We start from the raw sequence: 19,264 nt of genomic DNA, 5'->3' as shown, positions 1-19,264 counted from the left end.
CAATGATGTGGTTAGTGCCTCCCTAATACAGTGTTTTATATAATAATATATTGTGTAGCAATATATGATAATAATACCTAATATATTATTTTTTTAAATATTATTATGCATGAATATTATTAATAATAACAAGTACTGGAAGGAATGGATTCAATGTTCTCATTCTTACCTAGGTGTATCTTACCAAATGCAGTTATTCTTTTTGTGCTTTGCTCATTTTTCATTCCTGAGCCACAGTGTAACAGCTCACAACTCTTCTATTTTTTGTAATATGTAGGGATGACTTCTCTCATCTTTCATAATATATGGGGTTAGTGCTCAATGCAATTCACTTATTCATGTTCTTAACACGTAGGCAGAGCATGAGCTTGAGACTACCTTGAAGGTCAGTAAGGAAGATGTTTTCAGCTTTCTAGGGAGATACCAGAACAAATCCAGTGAGGCAGATTTTAGACACCTTCTACACATGGATATGACACATTCATTCCAGGTACTGGTGGTTTTCATTTATGGTGTTTTATTTTTTATGTCTTGGTGGCTGTTTTTAGAGCATTGTCCTTAGAATTATAATTGATTCATGGTTGTAAACTTCCTAATTCAATAAAGTCCTGGCCCTGACAAAGACCCAGGGTACCTCAGCAGTTCAAATCATAGTCTGTATCAATAATGTCTTGTGAGAAACACACCAATCTTTCATTTTTATACTTTTTTTTACTGCATTTTTTTTAATTTTCAGTGGTGTTGGATAAAATTGGTTAAATTTTATACACACATTTGCTTATATACATCCTCTACTTCGTGCTAAAAGTTCAGACATCAAATCACATGAGGCAATTGATGGGAATGCAGTGATTATGTTTACATTTTACTTTGCCAAATAGCTTGAGTTTCCACAAGCAGTGGGCCTAAGTGGGGAGCTGTTTTCCAGGCAGACTAAATTGGAACACTTCGACTATGGTGTGAGCATAAAAGCCATCATCAACAAGAACATGTCTTCACAGGTCAGTTCCATGATTATTATAGTCTTGTTGCTTTTGCACTTCATACACTCAGACCTGTGCTGAGTCTTTTGCTTGTTGCATGTGTTAGGAATACATATTAACCTGGGACCTGTTTAACTTCGTGCTATAAATTGCTTTGCAACTACTTTCAAGCATGGGAACACAAATGTGTGTATGTACTACAAAGCTGGTCAACTTACACAGGATTGAGTGAGTGTAGTTAAGAGGTGTAAATTGTTAGGGAAACAGTTAACTTTTTATGATTAGAGTTTGTTCTGGCTAGATGGCTACATGCACTTGGAATAGGTGGCTTATGTTTTGGCTGAAATTCAGAAAACTCTGAAAGTCAAGTTAAATTGTACTTAAAATTTGACGTAGTTTGTAATGTTTTGTTGAAAGCTCTAGCATGGTGACAGTCCTATATGCAAAATGACGTGTCATCTGCAGTTTTCATTACCAATTCAAAAGGTTCTTTCTCTTGGATTAATTTTATCCTGTGTCGTAGGTTGGGGTAAAGATAGGGCAATCACTTTCCCATTAATTTTATGGTCAAAATGGAGTTAACATGGGCAAAATTAATTTAATTTATTGCCAAATAAAAGAAGAGTTAGATAGTGAGAGACAAAGACATAAACTAGAAACACCCTTCCCCCTCTGCTTCTCCCTTCTGCTTTTTCCCAGGGCCAACTTGTAGTCTGCAGTCTTACTCCTTAAACTGATGTTTCAGTATTCTGTATGAAGATTTGAGATCCTTAACGTCCTGTTCTTTGTTTTCTCTATGTGTAGGCCCAGGCAGCCCTGAAGAGTTATGGTGAGAGCAATTTGAATGGCTCTCTTTACCTTCATTCCAATGGAAGGGACATGTTCCTGCTGGAGATTGATATGAACAATGAAAACAGGAAGAATGCCAGAGCTGTGGAATTGAGAGCTTTCCTCCATCAGACAATCCTGACAAACCCAGAATCAATACAGTTACAGCTCATGGGCAAAGTACTTCCATCAAGGTAGAGAAATCAGAATCTTGGACAATAGAGGAGCTGAAGAGTGTTCTGTGATACATATTTAAATGTAACTGCATATAGCTGCAGCAGAAGCCACTGAGCAAATGCCATTTCATGTGCTATTCCCTGAAATACTTTTGCTCTTTGTGTTTCATAAGTCGGTAAAATAAGTTACATTAATGTGTTCTAGTTGCTTTCCTAGGACTTTGTATGGAGATAACTTGGATGAACAGGGGGTAGTGTTATATCGGATTTTCGATCAGCAGTTATTGTTTCCCCCCCACCCCTTGTTTGTTCTCTCAGAAGTAAAGAACTAATATTTATAAGCCATGCCAGTGGAAGAGGGCACCTCCTAGTGTTTATTATAGTTTTATTAAGTACAGTGGAAAGCTCTGAGGTGGTAGGGATGGGAAGTAGAAATTTGCCCCCGCTGAGTTTCAGCTGTCTTCCAGCTGATTTTTCAAATTTCACAAATACAGAAGTATGCAGTGAAGAGTTGATGTTTTTGTAGAGGTCCTAGTGTTTACAGGTTCAGGAGTTGGATGGGTTCAAGAGAATGAGGAGACAGAGTTAAATCAGAAATTACTACAGTTTAGTTGAAGCTCATTAGATGTACTAGTAAAAGAAGAAATAATATAAAATGTTCAAGAAAGATATTTCATGTGTTTCTGCAGCTTGCTTGCAGCTCTGGGCTTCCAATAGTACATTCATTTGTTTAAATACTGGGGTAGGCTGTAACAGAGCCATTTATTGCAGCTCGCTTCACAGGACATAAAATAGAACATTTAAAATTTCTGCAATGACAATTTATTTGAGATTTATTTTACTGGGAAAAAAAGAGAGAAAAATAAAAGATTGAATATTTCTGGGGAATTGGTAAAAAGATGCAGTCTGTACAGACTTCAGTGGCTGACTGATGAAATGAATCTTACTTCCCTGAATTATGTAGTTCAGTTCTTCACATCAAGTGGATTTTCACTGAGGTTTTGCTCATCATCAGTCTTTCAAGAGGGTTCCGATTTGTAGGAGGGATGCCTAACAATATGAAAAGATGATTGCCTCACTTTTAAGTATTTTGTGTAGTATACTTGGGTCTAGAAAATCCAACATTTCAATGGACAGTTTGTTGAAGACAATGTGAAAATTCTATCTCAATCTTATACTTGAAACACTAAAAATTGAGTTTCTTGTTGCTCCAGCAGGTTTCCCTAAAAAGCTGTGCTGTGTTTCTCCAATACTGTTCAACTCGGGGCCAAGATACAAAGAAATAATTGTCGGTTCATTTACCAAACTCAAATGGTGGTGGCATTTAAAATTATTGTTTAAGCTGAATTCTCAATGCTGCTTTTAAATCAGCACTGAAGACAGATTTCATATTGTGACAGAGAAAAGTTAATTTCCAACTCGAACTCTGTCCAACTCTATCATTTTCTTTTATTCGGGATCATAACAAAAGCATCCAGTCAATTGGAAAAATTAGTCTGCCAATCTGTGAGGCTTTACTGAGCAGTTTAACTGAGTAGTTTTATAAACCTCTGGTGAATAGCATGTACTTAGTGCGAGGCATCTGTTTCACTGAATCACAACACTGGAACAAGTGCCCACAAAGTCTGTGAAGTCTCTGTACTTGGAGATACTCAGAAACTGACCACACGTGCTCCTGAGCACCCTGCTCTCATTGATCCTGCCTTACTCAGAGGGGGTTGTCTTGACAGTCATGAATTAAGCATAATAATAAGATACTAGCAATTTTTATCTCTTTTTAGACTTTGGATATCTTCTGAGATGAAGCTTAATGAAAACAGGCTTTGCATGGATTTCATGGGAGCCAAGGAGCAGAAAGTTGGTTTTGTTTTGTCCCTAAGTGGAAGAGTCCAACACACATTTGCTGGATTAAAGGCCATACCTCATCTTCTTTCTCTGAATGGATTACTGAAGTGCAAAAACAACATTCATGATGGTACTTTTTATTTTGCGTTTTGCTGCTAAGTCTGCAGCTATCTAAGGAAGCTTTGTAATTTTAATGTATTCCTTACTGAACTGTGTATAATTCAGAAGAGAGTGTTTAGCTTGCAAAATGAACTGTTGGTCATTGGGTTGAAACAACTTTTTGGTGAAATAACAGTGTTTCGTAGTTTTCATATTTTTATTGATTGAAGGTGGGTGGCATCTTTTCTATGCAGGTCTTCTAAAATGAGGTGGGGCTGGCTTGAGGCCCTTACTCTTCTGAATGGCTCCATGGGTGGAGTAGGTCACTGCACAGCTTCAGAGGGATTGTTTAGCCTGAAGTTACACAAGTATAGGTCATAGTCCCTCTAAATTTTCCTTCAGAAGGCAGTGCAGTGTAGTCCATGGCTTAAAGGCACGAGCAGCCAGAAATAGTATTATGTGCTTTGTTTTAAACACAGACACTTCTACTAGTAGAGAAACTCTCTCAACAATACTGGATTTGCTCTCTAGATTAGGCTACATTATCTATAATAATAAATGGAAATTCTTTTATTTCCTCCTGGTATTAAATTAATTGTTAATTTATATGTTGCTTATAAAACTCTGGTTATTTCTGTCCTAAAGGACTCTCTCCACAGTAATATTTCTGCCTGTTACAGGTAACATCAGTGTGATGGTCAACAGAACACTGTATGGACTCCATCTCAGGAACAGAAATGTGTTTGGGAATACCACCGTACGCAATATCACTTTTGCTGTGTTTCAGAATGGCAGTCAGGCAATCCCAATGGAGGCAAAACTGAAAGGACACCTGGAGCTGAGTAAAGAGATGAAAAGGGGGCTAGCTGTCTTCCAGGTGGATGAGAAAGCCCTTTCTGTAGATTTTTCCAATATCATGAGTCATGGGCACAGCAGAGTCAGTGGGACTTTCACACATAATATCAGCTTTTTAAAAAATGCAGGTATGAAGAAAACTGCTGCTTGATGGTGTGGTGTAACACGGTGTCAAGCTGAATTTATCTAAATGAGTGCAGACCAGTGAAAATAGCTGAGTTGCTTTTGCTTACACCAGAACAAAATGTGATCCAGTCTTAGCAACATTTTTTCTAATACTGTTGAGAAAATACAATAAAATGGATACGAAATTATTTAAAAGTTCTTTGAACTACTTCAGAGTAAATGATTTCTCTCCTACATCTGCATTCCTGCATGCTGCTCAGTTCCTCTGAATATATTTTTATGCCTCTTTTGATTTGGGCCAGAATTGAAACATTGAAAGTCATTGAGTAAATCACACTGAAGACTAAAATATGCCAAGTGTTGTTTCCTAAGCAAAACCAAGGGTTTTCATGAACTGAAGTTATCAATAATTTTGAATGGGTAGATTGCCTTTGCCCCTTTGGACTGAAGAAGTCTGGTTTGAAACTTTCTAACAGCTGACTACTGGAGTTGAACACAGTACCCACTGACATCCCTTATTAAGAAAAATCCTTGACTTTCAAAGCGTCTGCCACATTTTAATTTAACAATCCTTTTTCAATACGATTTTCATATGGTAGGTAATATCCTTTCTTACTATAAATATCAGTAAGTGCAGCTAACTGGATGGTTGCACTTTTAAAAAAGTCTGTCTTATCAAAAGCTATAGAAGGCTTTTCTTTATCTGTAATACATCTTTTCTGTATTTTACAATCACAACCCAGAAGTATTTTGTTCATTTTGCTGTCTTCCCTGTCAGTAGGATTGCCCTTGGATGGCATTCTCACTGCCATGTGTGACCACGGCCCAAGAAATCAGACCATCACTATAGCCCTGCAGAGTGGCAGTGAAAGGATTGCTGCTGTGTTTGGAGGTCACAGAATGCCAACAGAGCCTCATAAATCCCAGCTATCTGCGAGTTTAAAGCACAACATCTCAAAGATAAAGAAACATGGGATCCCTTTTATTGTGGAAGCTGCTGGCTATTATGAGGTAAGAAGAGTGTGCCTGTGATTATTTAATTTCTGGCAGAAGCATTTCTAATAACTGTAGGTTATTCCTGTGTACTTTATTGCAAAAGCATCTGCATTTTTGGGTTGTACTAAACTCCTATGTGAAAGAAAGGTGTTTTCTGGCTTCTTGTCATGCTGTGTACCTGTTATCTGAAGTCCTGGAGCTGAATCTAGACTAAATGAGATGCTAGTTCAGTTCTCATTTATGTGAGGTGTTTTGCTGCATATGGAACAGGAGTCTTGTCCAATTTTGGTTTTCCCCTATAAATGGGAAGTGGACAGGCTGGCCTAATATATGTCGCTATCAGTGTGAGTGAGCCTAGGTACTGCATTGCATCTGGTACTGGGTTTAACTAATTCTGATGTCATCCTTTGGATGTCTGCTAAAGAGCAAGAAGAGGGTTTAGCATGGTTTTCCATTTGGAAATTTCTACCCACAGAAGTGTCACGGATCATGTTTCCTGGTACTGTGTTGCTTGCCACTCTTCTCTCTATCTGCATTTCTGCTGTAGATCTCTGAACAACATATAGATCTTTTACATCTCCACTTGTCCTTCCATAAAAGAAGGATTCAAATATTTTGCTTGTTCAAACATATGCGAGAAGGCTCAAGTCACTAATACAGTAACATGTTGTGGTGGGTTCAGCCACTGTGGTACAGTGAGACACAGAGGTGAGAGGAGGAAGAACTCTATGCAGTTTCCCTTGCCCTGCTTACTCAAAGTTTCAGTGCTTTAATCATGTATGCCTTAGGACCCAAATCCTCTAGGGTACTGAATGCTCTCAACATGTTTTGGAGCCAGAAGGAATTATTGGTACACAGTGTTCAGAAGATCTAGCAGAATTGGAAATCTCTTTTTGAAATGGAGCCTCTTTGATGAATTTGCACTTTTATTTTACCAGTGCTGCTGCCCTCGCGCAGGCTGTGATGTTTAAGCATGGTGAAACAGACTCTCTCTCTTTGTCAGTCGTTAATGAGAGGTGGTTGTTTGTTTCCTTCCATGATTTGGTTTCTTCTGTGCATAGAATTTCACCAAAAAGATTGCTGCAGGGATAACAACCACAGTGGAAATGGAACAACTCAAAATTGAAATAGAGAAGAAAACCACTGGCAGTGCTATGGAAATTTCTCTTTCACTTCACCATGATGTGGGAGGACTGATGGACATTGTTCCGCGTGTACTAGAGGTTAGCAGAAATCCTAATAGACGGTGTACTTGGTAGCTGCCTGCTCTGCATTCTCAACTGTTCAGATTTACTACTTGAGAGCAAGCTAGCAGATCGGAATGGAGAGGGGATTTTGTCAAACCAGGCAGGTACAGAAAGCCTAAAAATTGTTTGCTTAACAATAAAGAGCAGGTTTTCAAGATGTGGTGGATAACAAAACATCTGTGTCATGAAACTGGAGTGGGTGTTGGCCCAGGCACAGTAAGAGCAGTCCCGGGTTTTCCATCTTGCTAGAGCAGGGTTTGCAGGTGGATCGCAGAGCTGTTTGTGGGTGCAGTGGTACTGACAGCAGAGTGAAGAATAATGGCAGTAGTTTTCATACAGCCAACAGCACTCCCCAAGGACTTCACTTTCTGCAGCAGGGGACATGGCTGATGGCATTTGAAACACTGAATGTCTGCTTGTGACAGGAGTATTTTCTGTGCCAAACATAAGAAATACCCCCATCTCCTGTCAAAATCAAAAGCCAGAGTATCAAAAATAGTTCTGTCTATCAAGTAATGGTTTCCTACTGTTTGAAGATATTCCTCTGTCTTTTTGCTGATAATATTTTGGTATGATAATGCAAGACGAGGCGTCATTTAGCCTCAGATCACTAAACTGTTTATCTTTTTGAAACTGATCTCTAACCTTTAATCTTAAAGCTATGTTTCAGTGTCTTCATGCTTTTTATCCTGAAAGCAGCCTTTTAGCTCACTCCTTTCTATTGTAGTGCTCTCTGCTTTTCTTCATGCTCTGAATGTGCTTTGTTGATAATGCCAACAGGTTGCTTGCAGTGGAGAATCTGCTGACAAACAACTTTCTGGCCTTTGCAATGGAGCAATTGCACTTCAACATTTTGAGGTACTGGCTTCATGACTCTGCAGACAACAACATACTGTCTTCACTACCACTAAGGGAATCTTAAGTACTGAAAGGTGTCAGAGATGTAGAAATGGATTTGAGGTAGCTGGAAGTTTTGCACATACTTTCAGATGTTTTCACTCCCTTAATATTCACGGATTCAAACAGATCAGATTACTTCATCAAAAACTGTACAAGGCTGTGGGGAAGGTTGCACTCAGTTTCACCATTATGCAGTGGGTTGTTTATTCTGAATCAGAATTGTCAACAAACTTGCAACCAAGTGATACAGATTTACATCATTAGTGCACAGTTGTGCACCATGTGCACAATACAGAGGAGAGGTAAGAGATGTTTATGGGCCCAACGGGTCCAATGTTAAAGGTGATACTGCTGTGTCCTACAGCAAACAATCGAGTTGTGCTGCTTTAGGGCTCAGTGCAAGAACTTACACCTATCAGAAAACTAATATCAGGTGGTGAGAGGTGTGCACCAGGCAAAAGGCAAGCGTCACATTAATGTTTCTGACTGAAGTCTCCAAACTGTATCTTCTGCCAGTTAGAACTGAACTCACTATAAATGGTCTTGTTCTGTTATTGAACAGCCAGCCTGATGTGAGCTGGACAAGGGAGCACAGGAGGCACGAGCTGAGAATTTTGCAGTTCACTTTTTACTCTATTTTCTGCTCTTTCTATCTAACTATTTGTTTGTGAAAGTCCCTGTGGCTCTTGAACTGTTCGAGAAAGAAACTTTATAATCTGACATATTCTTAAGAAAGTGTTTAAAAAGTCTCCTGTGAGTGACATTACAGAAGATTACGTTTGTCTCTGGAAAGACAGTAATCATGGAGACTCTGATTCCCATGTATGTTCTAATGACAAAAAAGACAAATGCATTTCAGTTCTTCCCTCTGTTTACTTATAGTAAAACCAGAAGTGATGACAGTAAAACCAATAGCAGTTGATTTTTCTGGTATTAGTAATTGTTTTGACAGAGTTGTGGAGTTGGGATTTTTCTGTTATTTTTATTATGTAACTGTAAAATAAAGATTTTAGGCCATGTCTCCATTTGTTTATGCATTTGTAAATATGTGGGATGAATACAAACTGGTGTCAGGGTAGTAGGGAAATAGTTCTCTTTTAGTAATGTGAGCATGCTTCCTGACGGAAAAACAAACTTGACAACAGTTCTTCCTGTAACTTTTCAGACTCCAGCAAGAGTTTCTCTGAATGGGTCAGTGTTTACCAGCAACTTTACTGTCATCTTCTTTGGACGTGTTTCTTTCCATGACATGTTTGCCTGCCTGCAACTCAACGCCACCCCTAACATCCAGCCTCATTTAGAAATTCACTTCCAGCATTCTTTGCCTTTGCTTCAGTCTCTGGGGATTGCCAGAGAGAACCAAGTGAAGGTGTCAGCCATGAGAGGTGACAAGTATAAGGGCAGGCTTGGTGTTGTCCTTGGGCCTTGCAGTATAAACGCTGATGGAGAAGTGAGCATGGCAAGCAATGAAACAGACACAGAATGGGTACTTACTTTTAGAAACAAGTGCGTCAGTCTAGAGGTAAGCCTAGATTGTTTTCTGTACGGCATTATATCTGTGTATTTCAGATCATTATGAGTCTCAGAGAACTCTCTCCTGACACAGTTCTTTATTGAGAGGACAGATTTGGTCATTAAAATTGTTCTGGCAGAGCAGTGAGTTAGAGCACTTGCAGAGAGCGTGTATTTGAAGAGGAGAATTTGGAGTAATAAAATAGTAGATGTTACTGCTATTGCCATGAAATAGTTGCTTAATAATAGCTTTTTAATTAAAATAAACTTCTGTCCTAGAGTCTAATGAAAAGCATGTCCTTTCTGTTTGAAATTTTGGAGGTTTTCTTTGGGGTTACAAACTTTTTTCTTCTACAGTGATTAGAAAAAGGTTGTAGGATTTTTATTTTCTTCCCTTACCATTTATTTTTGGTTTCTTTTTCTCTAGTTCCAAAGATAAATTTCTGATTTCTCTGTGAAACAAGCTGTCTTGTGTGGTCCTTTCCAAAAGCATTTTGGTTCAGAAAGAAATGCTTTTTCATTAATTAGAAACAAATTAGGCAGTTGTTTCATCTTGTGTGCTTTAAACAACGTAATCTTTTTCTGTTGCAGAGGATGGGATTGCCTCATGCTGTAGCCTTTGGGGGCTCATTTCGACAGAACAGCTGCAATGTTGGCTTGTTAATGAACCTCCACTGTGATGGCAGAACGGTTGATGTGCAGATAGACACTTCCTGCGAACACGAATATACACTCCAAGGGATGCTCAGGCATTCAGTTCACTGGCTGAGTCAGCTTGGGTTGCCTTTTGAAAACTCTGTCCTGTTATCTGCAGGCACAGACTCCACCACTGAGGGCATTTTGTTGCTGCAGGCTGGCAAATGCAAACTTAAGGCTAGAGGAGATCTCTATACTCAGAATAAAACTGAATGGACACTGGAAACAGAAACAGAATGTCAGCTTCTGCAGGTAGCTCTTGGAGGGTTTTAAAGGGAGATTTGGCATAAATGCAGGGAATATAGGGTTTTAGCTAAAATAACAATGTCTGAGTGTTGGAAAACCACTCTAAAGACATATGCCTGTCTTACGGCATTAGGCAAAGAAAGCTCGGATGTATCCTGTTCATAGGTGTTCTCTGTAGGCTGAGATTAGTTCAGTTTGCTGCTTGTTGCCTTTGCAGACCAAGACTGCCCTCTAAGGCTGAACAGCAGTTTTAGTTTGAACTGTTTGTCAAAAAATATATTCTCCGGTCTGTCTTTTTTATCAAAGTAGAAGTTGTGTAATTTCCTTGGTTTTTCCATCTAGCCTCACTTTCATTAGAAAGAATGACTATTGTGAATTTAGGGGTTATTTATAGATGTTCATAGTGATTTATGTTTTCCTTTTAACTCCTCAGTTTTAACTTCTTCAACGACAAAGTAGCAATATAAACCCCAAAATGACAGAAAGCGTGTGTCATCCATAACAAAAAGGGAATGAAAACCACTTAAAATATTAAACATTTATAAAATTTTTTCAGTGTTTTTACAAACACTTTGAAAGCATGAGAGGAAACATTTAACTTGGGATGCTGCACAAGATAAGCTTAAAGTTTTAGTGTTAAATAATCTCCTTATAACACCAGATGCAAGAATGTCTGTTAGGCCTTTTTTTTTTTTTTTTTTTTTTTTTTTTTTTCTTTTCGGTTTTGTTTGAAAATGGAGATTGGTCTTATACGAATGAAGCAAAGGATGTTCACTCTGAAAAAAATAGGCATTCTGTAATTTTGTAAATGTAAAACTTCATATAGATACAGAAGTTGTAAATTGTGCAGGGCAGTCCTAAAATCTTTCCTTAGATCTTATTCAGGCAGAATTGCCATCTTAGTGTTGAGAGAGAGAAAAATGTCAGTGCAGAGGCTATAGATTTTGTCTCTGATATTGTAACATAAAATCTCCTTTCTTGTATGCTAAAAGGAGAAGAAAAAAGACTCAATAGTGACTTGTCTTAAAGTGTATGTGTAATCCGAAGGATTTTTATTTGCCTTTTAATCTCGATAGGAGCTCAGAATTCCAACTCAGTCACGGCTCACAGGATCTATTCAGAAAGATGAGTGCCAGGCAGAACTTCTCTGTGTCCTTGAAATAGAAGGCAAGACTGCCCATCTTGAAGTGAAAGCAGAGTGCAAGCCAAAGATTACACTGGCAATTCAATTCAGGCATGACCTCCCTCAACTGAAGGAAATCTCCAAGGAAAATAAGCTGTTCATCACTGCACAAAACCAGTTAAAATATCATATTGGAATAGGAATGAAATCAGGTGCTTGTGAGCTTCAAATGAACGGGGACTTCAACCCTGAAAAGAACCTTCAGTGGAAAATATTTATAGAAAACAAATGCCAAACAATTCAGGTATTGTAAGGAGTTTTTTTACTTTACTCTTGAATTTATACATCTAAACCAGGATCTTTGCACCCAGTAAAGTCACAAGAAAATAGTCTAATGATTTCAATGGTAGCAGAGAAACAAGAAAAACATTCTCTTCTTTTAATGTTACATCTTACTTTTGGAGCCAGTCATTCACTCTGTGTTTGTATGGTATAAGCCAGATTTTCTGTGGATCAGTACCTACAGCCAATGGACTTGCTGGTACTCACTCTGATGTATTTTTTTAAAAGCATGGTTGAGAAACCTGCAGGGTTTTACTTTTCAGAAATAATGAGTATTTGAAGTTGTCTTTGGTTTTAACAGCAGTTACAGTTTCTCTGCATTTTGACAACCAAACTCTGAATAGTTTAAAAATATATAAAATAAATAGATAATCTTCAAGTCATAAAATTTCCACTCAGCTGTACAAAAAAAAAAAAGAAATTGCTAACCAGCTAATACGTAATGTATGAAAACTGTTGCAGAGAACACATGGAGTGAAAAACCCAGCATTTAACAACAGCCACAATTTCCTGTAAGACCTCAGTTGAGAAATATTTCAGGGAATTTAGCTGAAAAATAAAGTGATGTTTTGAACAATCTGGTTTTGACTGCCCTGGTGAGCCATTTCTCTCTACTAATTCTTGCAAATGCTGGCCATATAATTGTCCCTGAGCTGAACCTTACCATGTACAGTGCCTGACAGACCACCCCCAAATCACACCTCCTGGTTCATTAATGAGATTTAACTTCTGAGTTTGGTGCGAGTCTTGCTATAGATGTTGAGTCTGAACAGCAACTAGTAGGATGAGAAAAACAATAGTTTCTTTGTTGAAAAGATTTAGCTGGTAGAAAAATACAGTGAAAACTGGAATTCTGTGGAAGAAGATCACTCCATATCACACAAATGTGCCATCGTTTGCGGTACAGTCTCATTTCTACACAGAGCAAAGGAAGTGAAGCCCTGTCTCTGGGACAGCTGACCTGGGTGGCACCAGACATCCCCATCTCTGAAGGAGCCCACAGTGTCGCTGCCTGGGAGGAGCTGTGGGAGCTGGGGATCAAGGCAGCTTTCAGAGCTTCCCAAGTAAAGAAAGGCAGTGTGCTGTGACCTCTCTCAGCTAGTTAGCATGACACGCTGAGCTCCTTTGGCCTTTTGATGGAGGAGTGAAAAATCGTGCTTTTTCCCTCAATTCTTGCCCAGTAGTTTGTTTTCTCAGGACAGACTGTTGTAAATAGGTAGAGGGGGAGAAATTCTGTAGTAGTATTTCCTGAAGTAGCAGTTCTGAATTTAGCTGAATTGTGCACTGACTTATCGTACTGAAAATTTGTATTGCTATTGGAAGTCCTGATATCACAACGCTTGGCCTCTCACAGATCCCACCAGTCAGTGCTATATAGGCAGGAGTGGAAAGGACAGGAGAAGTATGGGAAGTTTAAGAGAGATGTTACCACAGAATGATCTGTGGATTCAGTATGCAAGTCAGGGTAAATCTGAATATACAAAGATGAGATTCACCTGCCCTCTTCCAAAAACAGAGCTGCCATAATAAAAGAAACATATGTATACTCTGTGGTTTCACTGGATTTATGAATGCTTTGGCACTGGAGCAATGCCAAGCATAGAAAATTAATTGATTTTTCACTTAGGCAGGAAGAGCTGCCATGTTGTCCTGTGTTCTGTTTGTGCTGGCTCACTTATCAAAAATATGTCAGACATATTCAGAATAAAAAAGACAAAATGTATAAAATATAATAAAAAGCTGTCAAGATTTCTAAAACATCCTATGGATATGCTGTCTGATATACTAGATTTATAGCTGGGTGCTATTAGAGCTACTTATTAGGAATAAAAAATTTCAGGTGCATAGTGTATCTGTGGGTAAAAGTAGTAAATTTTTTTATTTACTTTTTTTGCTCCTACAGGATCTTGGAGCACCACTAAAAATTGATGGTTCAGGCTATGTTTTGATGGATAAGATGAACCTAGATTCACAGACTCTGATCACAGTTGATGAAAGTAAATTACAAGGACTCCTTATACTAAAAGCCACTGAGGCAAGTATCCTGCAGACTGTTAGACTGCATGTATGAAGTACTGAGTGACATACTTTAAACTGGTTTATTGGGAACAAATAGTCAAGCTTTAGTAATAAATGTTGGAATAAAAATGAAGTCTTTGAAAATCTGGCACCTGTAATGTGCAGTAAAACAGATGTATAGGATAGTAGGATGCAGGCTGTGGCACTTTCTGAATCATTTCCTTGTTATGCTCTTTGTGTATATATGTATATGTCTATTGTTGTATCACACTGTTTGATGTTCATTATGCTAAGACATGCAAACCCACAAATGCTCACCTCACTCCAGATATACAACAGGTACTCCAATACAACCCTCTTCATGAAAGTATGCAGCAATGCACAAGAAGAAAAAAGATTGCAATTTATAGAGTGATCACTGTGTTTTACATTGCAAAATGATAGGCAGCAATTAATTGAGACACTGCTGTTTTGCTTCTTCAGTAAGACAACAGCACAAGAAAGGCTGTGAATCTCTTGGTTTCCTATTATAAGTTTGGCTTCTCTTGTCATCAGTGCAGGAGAGTAGAATACAGAGAGAAGTATCTTCTCCCTTGTGGTCCTTCACTTTCTTGCCATAACTGGTAATTTCCGCATATTTCTGTGCTGTGGAGAAACAGATACATAGTGGAGTTTTTTGCCACCAGGGAGAAACATTTGTACCTTTTCCCCTCTTAGCTGGAATATATATATTTTTATCCTATCTTAGGCTTGATATTTTTTTTCCTCTTTCCCAGTGTAACTTCCCTAAATTCATCGCAGTTGGTTTTAATTAGTATTAAACATAGGACAGACAGATTTGCTAAATTTCTGGTTAGAGCTGTGTGTTGTGGCAGGCTTTAGTTTCTACACATGCTTTGCTATATATGCTGTGAAATATTAACAGGAAAGACAAGAGTTGGATGCAGTGCTGACCCATAACATTCAAGGAGCTGCTGACATTGGCATTCCTATGAGGGTGTTAGTTGATGTGATATCAGAAAAAAACAGCACCTTCTATAAAAGACTTATTCACTTCTGTGTGAACAGCAAGCAAGTAAGTGTCTCCTCCATATGAGTAACATGTGACATAGAGGTTAAAGTGAGCTAACTGATGTGATAAACACTGTTTCTCCATTTGAAATAGCTGTGTGTGAGGCTATTACAGGAACACTCTGCAGAGGCTGGTTTAGTTTTAAAAATCTTAATTAAATGAAGGCAGTGTCTTTCAGCTACTCCTGTGCAATCACTTCTAGAAACAAATTTGACATCAACAATGACCCACAACTCCCATTTGCAAACTGTATCAGACGTTTCTTACCAAGTATCTTCCCTGGTGAAGCATATTCCCTATTACAGTACAAAGTTGTGACTTATAAAAAAATCAGACAGTTCTTCACCATAAACTTTTCATAGTTTTCATAATTTTACTCTAATGTGTAATTAGTACAATAATTAAAATTAATCAGAGCAGTCTCAATATCAGAGCTGTGTCACAATTAACTTTTGTCATGTTTTGTTTGGACTAAACAGATTACAGAAGAACTGAGCTTTGTCCAGGAGTTGGATCTTGTGTCTCTTAACTACAAGCTTACTCATAACATAGAGGCACTGAAGACTTTGCAAATAAAAGACAAGATTGAGTTGCAGGTAAGTTATCAGACAATGGCACGGGAGACATGAATCCAGCCTGGAATCACGCCATGACAGGAACAGTAACTGTAGAAGTCAGATGGCAAAGAACAGAGGGTGTGGATGTGATTTTGTGCATTTGCTATTGAGGTGAAATTTTTGTCTCTCTGTCAAGGAGGGTAGAATTTTACTAGTTCAGTTGTTACTTTTATCATCTTTTCTATTCTGTTATGCCATCTTGTGTAAGATCATAACACAGATTTCAAAGTTGCTCCATAATACTTCAGTTAAAAGTCAAGATTTATATGGGAGAAAAAACAGAACCATAAACAATCTACCTCATGTCACAGATCCAAGTGGGAAAGATTGTTCTCAACATTTTAAAGTACAATCGAACCTTTAGTAAAGTATCCTTCTGAATTAAGGTGTCTGTACTGTCACACCACCTCAGCTTTCATTCTCATTTATAATTACTTCTAGACCCAGTGCTCTTCTTTACCTATACTCTACTGAAGTTGGGCCTTCCTTACCTTTAATTCAGTTGCCAGAGAAAGCAGCAGTCTTCTGTCCTTCATTATGTAATTTGAAGTATCGTGGTATTCCTCATGAAAGTGCATTGCAGGATGTGCAAAGTGTAATTTTTTTTGTGCAAAATGAATGGTCTGGGACATTGGATGTCTGTACCTGTGCATACAAGGACTATCTTGGAAAAAGCTGGGATAAGATGAGGCAGAGAAGTGTGGTGGTGGTAAAATGAAATATCACTTTGCAATGGACAGATAACAGATCACTCACTTTTTTTGCTGTGCAGATTGTACTCCTGGGTTCTGTAACCCATCAGAAGTGAGAGGAAGCTGGGGAAGGTGCTGTCTGTCTAGGTGGAGCGTGGAGACAGGAAAGCACATTATGCTCCTGATGGAATAAGATTTTTTCTGAATATGCATCTTGTCCCATTATACATGGGTCGTACTGCCTGCTTCTGTTTTAAAGATGTTTATATTTTTCTCCCTCCACTCTCTCCTTCCTGCTCTCTTTCTCTGTGTCTTGTTTTTCCCTAAAGTTCAGGGTGGAGGGGATTCCAGATGCTTACTTTATTCTTGAGGGGAGTCTAGGAGCTCAGTTTGTTCTTGAAGGGTTGGGAGAACAGCTTGCTAGACCAGAACTTTTCATAGGAATAAGAGGTTGGAGATTGGTTCCCAGTGTGCGAACAGCCCAAGCCACAGCTGAGCTGGCAGCGTGTGCTGCACAAGGAGGACAATGCATTTTAGCTCATATGCCTACTCTGATAGATCTGCAGTGCACCTTGTATAGACTAGAGGGAGTACTGATATTGGCATATTTTTTAATCTGAGATACGCAAGCCTACAGAATAACACTCTTTATTAAAAGTCATGTAACTGCATGACTAGGGTTAGGGCATGGCCATACTGGGGAATACATGTTAAAATATTCAATTTAAAAATAAAAGTGACCTCTGTAACTGTGTTGTGTTATGAAATTACATGAGGGAGGTTTTTTTGACACATCTTTGACATGATACTGCCTGAACCAAAGAAAGAACCCTGACTAACAGGAGCTTTACCTTTTACAAAGCTGTCTTTTCAGTTTACCTTTGTTGCACACAGGCTATATTAAACCTGAAAGTGATCAAGAGCTTTAGTATGAAAGCACATTATGGTGCTCACCTAACAGTTCTTGAAGGACAAATCCAGGAGTTTGAAACAAGTACCAACATAACTGGAAATTTCCATCATACTTGGCCATGGCTGCTACAAGCCAGAGTCCCATCATCTTTACAGGTAGTTTCTTTCGGTTTGTTTTGTTGGTTTTTTTTCCCCCCTTTTCATTAAAATTACTGTCCCTTCTTATAATGTAATAGCCCATGGCTTGAGTGAAAACTACTGTTTTGTAAGGTACAGGATGAAAGCTGAGATTTTCTGATGTTTAAAAACTATGGATGGCTGAAACCTGTACTACTGAAAAAGAAAATTTATTTTTTACTGCTTTCTGGACCAGGTTATTCCATTCTGATCAGTGTCAGTACACTCTGTATTGTTGATATTGTAACTCTACAGAAGAATAGTTTCAGCATGTCACATCAGGAATTGGGATATTGCTTCTATGTTCTTTAAAGGGAATTTTATACTTAAAGTATTTCTTTAAGTGCTATTTTCAGGAAAGTATTGGAGTACCTACTATCTGATAAATATTGGCAGTATGCATGGATCAAGGATCCTTTCTATAAAGGGAGTCATGTTTTTGTGGGATAAAAGAGAACCTAATGAGAATTTGACATAAATCAACGAGGCTGGCATGGTTTGAAGTTCATTCAGTTGAATGGATTTCATACTGGAAAGTCGTAGGTGATTAATGAAAGGCTAGGATTTTTGTTGTTAATGGGTAGATTTTTGACATAAGTATAGACTAGAAAGAACTTTCACTTCCATTTGTCTTCTGTTTTAAAATGAAATAGTATTTAAATGTTTCCAGAACATATCTACATGTCTCTTTTTTTTTAGGTAGATATGGTTTTTCAAGGGAGAGACAACACTACTCAAGAAAGATATATACACATTGCAGTTGGAGAAACATCAATCACATACGTAATAAACTCCTATTATGTTGATCACCAAGTGGATATCTTTTGCCAAAGCGTACATAGTAGCGAGGCACTACAGGTGTTTGGCTACCCTAAGGCAATCAACTTGATTCTCAGTTTACAGAAATCAGGTAGGTACCTGCCATTCCTTTCAGGTTTCTTGTTATATAATAGCTCTTTGAGAATGTTCCAACTATTCCTTCAACAGCTACAGACTGACTAAAATTTGCTGGTAGTACCTTAAAAGGGGCTTTTTCTTGTATTTAATTAGAATTGTCATTCTTAAACTGCATTAGGTACATTAGTTACATTCTTAAACTGTTACATTACATCTGGTTTTTTAATTCCAGGAAAGATCTCATGTGGCACAATACCTGGTAAAACAGGTGGTCCCCAATATACTTAGAAAAAAAAAAAAGAATTCCGGTGTAGGTTAAAGTGGTTGAAAATAATTCTAGATTAACTGTGGAGAGGAGGCAGACCCATCCTGAACAAGCCAGCCTGTCCTCAAAACTTGCCCTGACGTAAATGCTATCTGCATATCCCTCAACTGCTGAGGTAGACTGTGGTCAAGTACCTTCAATGCCCACGTGGGAGTATATTCAAGTTGAAGAAAACCCCAACAGCTGTGAGAGCACCAAGGAGTAGGAATTACTCAGGTTAGCAGGCACTGAATCAGTACTAACGTTAGTGGCACCATGTACTTTCACCCATTCTGAAAAAAAGCTACAGGACAACAGGTGACTTTCAGGACAGCTGCCAGAGTGGTCGCTGTATGATTCCATACATGCCTTCTCAGTAAAGAGTTTTGGGGTTTCACATCTCTCATCTTGTTTTTATCTCTTAGCAATCTATATTTTCTTTTTCAAATACAAAAAGCTGGTAGGAAAGTGGGGGAAAGGTCATGTTGTTTGACCAGTGTTGGTCTGCTGTAGCTGGAACTGAAGGAGTTATCAGAGGTTAAACAGCTCAGAGCTCTTCTCTAGAAGTGGCCAAGTCTGCGAAGTGCTTCTGTTGGCTGT

The 19,264-nt window shown here is 38.4% G+C and overlaps 2 protein-coding genes across 2 annotated transcripts in view; both read left to right on the top strand.

Moving 5' to 3' along the window:
* Positions 1-8,028, top strand: part of LOC113485740 — a 59,650-nt gene extending 51,622 nt beyond the window's left edge. Inside the window, exons 34-41 of the mRNA XM_026859139.1 lie at positions 356-490; positions 882-1,001; positions 1,788-2,005; positions 3,769-3,962; positions 4,612-4,914; positions 5,694-5,923; positions 6,970-7,131; positions 7,936-8,028. Coding sequence (XP_026714940.1) covers positions 356-490; positions 882-1,001; positions 1,788-2,005; positions 3,769-3,962; positions 4,612-4,914; positions 5,694-5,923; positions 6,970-7,131; positions 7,936-8,028 — 1,455 coding nt within the window. The remainder of the gene's footprint in view (positions 1-355; positions 491-881; positions 1,002-1,787; positions 2,006-3,768; positions 3,963-4,611; positions 4,915-5,693; positions 5,924-6,969; positions 7,132-7,935) is intronic.
* Positions 8,029-9,166: 1,138 nt separating this feature from the next.
* Positions 9,167-19,264, top strand: part of LOC113485739 — a 37,468-nt gene continuing 27,370 nt past the window's right edge. Inside the window, exons 1-8 of the mRNA XM_026859138.1 lie at positions 9,167-9,577; positions 10,159-10,515; positions 11,586-11,936; positions 13,878-14,009; positions 14,919-15,068; positions 15,545-15,661; positions 17,269-17,442; positions 18,163-18,373. Of these exons, the coding sequence (XP_026714939.1) occupies positions 9,167-9,577; positions 10,159-10,515; positions 11,586-11,936; positions 13,878-14,009; positions 14,919-15,068; positions 15,545-15,661; positions 17,269-17,442; positions 18,163-18,373 (1,903 nt within the window). The remainder of the gene's footprint in view (positions 9,578-10,158; positions 10,516-11,585; positions 11,937-13,877; positions 14,010-14,918; positions 15,069-15,544; positions 15,662-17,268; positions 17,443-18,162; positions 18,374-19,264) is intronic.

This window comes from Athene cunicularia (genome assembly GCF_003259725.1).
Source record: "Athene cunicularia isolate RWA chromosome 14 unlocalized genomic scaffold, athCun1 chr14_part1, whole genome shotgun sequence".
Classification (NCBI taxonomy): domain Eukaryota; kingdom Metazoa; phylum Chordata; class Aves; order Strigiformes; family Strigidae; genus Athene; species Athene cunicularia.
Note: the sequence above shows the minus strand (reverse complement) of the source record. Positions and strands in the feature narration are given on the sequence as shown.